Source organism: Hippocampus comes, unplaced genomic scaffold, assembly GCF_001891065.2.
Source record: "Hippocampus comes isolate QL1 unplaced genomic scaffold, H_comes_QL1_v1.1 C16873706, whole genome shotgun sequence".
Classification (NCBI taxonomy): domain Eukaryota; kingdom Metazoa; phylum Chordata; class Actinopteri; order Syngnathiformes; family Syngnathidae; genus Hippocampus; species Hippocampus comes.
This window is the reverse complement of record NW_017840415.1, coordinates 1-1,066: the sequence shown is the minus strand read 5'-3', so window position 1 is coordinate 1,066 and position 1,066 is coordinate 1. Positions and strand designations below refer to the sequence as shown.

At 44.3% G+C, this 1,066-nt stretch overlaps 1 protein-coding gene across 1 annotated transcript; it reads right to left on the bottom strand.

The window, feature by feature from the left end:
• Positions 1-9: 9 nt before the first annotated feature.
• Positions 10-1,060, bottom strand: LOC109509379 (dynein heavy chain 12, axonemal-like; the record flags this gene model as incomplete). Its single annotated transcript, XM_019859237.1, has 4 exons — positions 991-1,060; positions 746-912; positions 398-653; positions 10-306 (listed from the first exon to the last, which is right to left on the bottom strand). Coding segments are annotated over exons 2-4 (711 nt in total), but the record flags the coding sequence as incomplete, so codon positions are not given.
• Between the last annotated feature and the right edge of the window lie 6 nt (positions 1,061-1,066).

Genomic DNA, 1,066 nt, shown 5'->3' with positions numbered 1-1,066 from the left:
TCAACATACTTTACTGCCTTGTTTCAGGTGATCAAACACCATGTTAAAGGCTTCATTGAAGTGATCTTTGAGGATCTTGGTCATCAGTTGATAGAACCATGCTCGGTCCTTGTCATCCACCAGACGATCATAAAAGACGCGGAAGACCTCGTGGACAAACAGCCGAATCATCGTGCGTTTGTTCTCCAGAGATTTGCTCTTCACAAGCAGGCACCCTTGGATTACACGTGAGAAGTCACGCAAATTAAACGTGTAGTGAGACTTGGCTGGTGTCGGAAGCAAATTTTCCATGGCTTGCTTGTAGACCTTTGAAAATACATTTGAAAAACTCAAGTTATTGGAAAGATAAGTGTTTGTTGAAAAGAAGATAAGTATTGGTCGGATCTGGAGGACTCACGTCCATGGTTGCTGTCACCGTTTGGCTACCAATAGTAAAATATTCTGGTGGAAATTCATTGTTCTTGAGATAGAATGCCACCATAATGGAGAAGATGCGAACCATGGTCTCATCACTGAAAGAATTGATGCTAAAAATGTTGAAATGACGTAGGAAGCGAGATGTCACAGCATTCCTCCCGCCACCAGGAGGACCCATGGCTGTAATGACCTGGATGTCAACTAATTTGATGCCGGAAGTATCCTTCAGGTCATACCTGCCAGAAAAGGATGGATTAGTCAAGCAGTGTTTTGTATCCTCTTCCATTCACGGTCTTTATTTTGGTGTTTGGGTGGCCATGGCCCATACCACTTCTTGTGATCCATAAACTGTCGAAGAAGCTCCACGGGAGGCTGAGCTCCAAACTGTTCCAGTGCTGGCATATTCACATCATCTATGAATATGAGGTACTTCTTCCCCATCGGAGGGCCAAACACACCTTTCCGTCTCTTATCTAATTTGGCCATGATGATGTTCTGGTAAACACAAAGAGTAAAGAATGAGGCCAGTCAAAGTTGCAAGAGCATTCATACTCATCAGTGGTTCCACCTGACCTGTGTTTGGTTGGCTGTGGTGCGGGCTGAGAAATTGATTGAGAGGGGTAAAAAGAGGTCTTTGTCCAAACCGTTC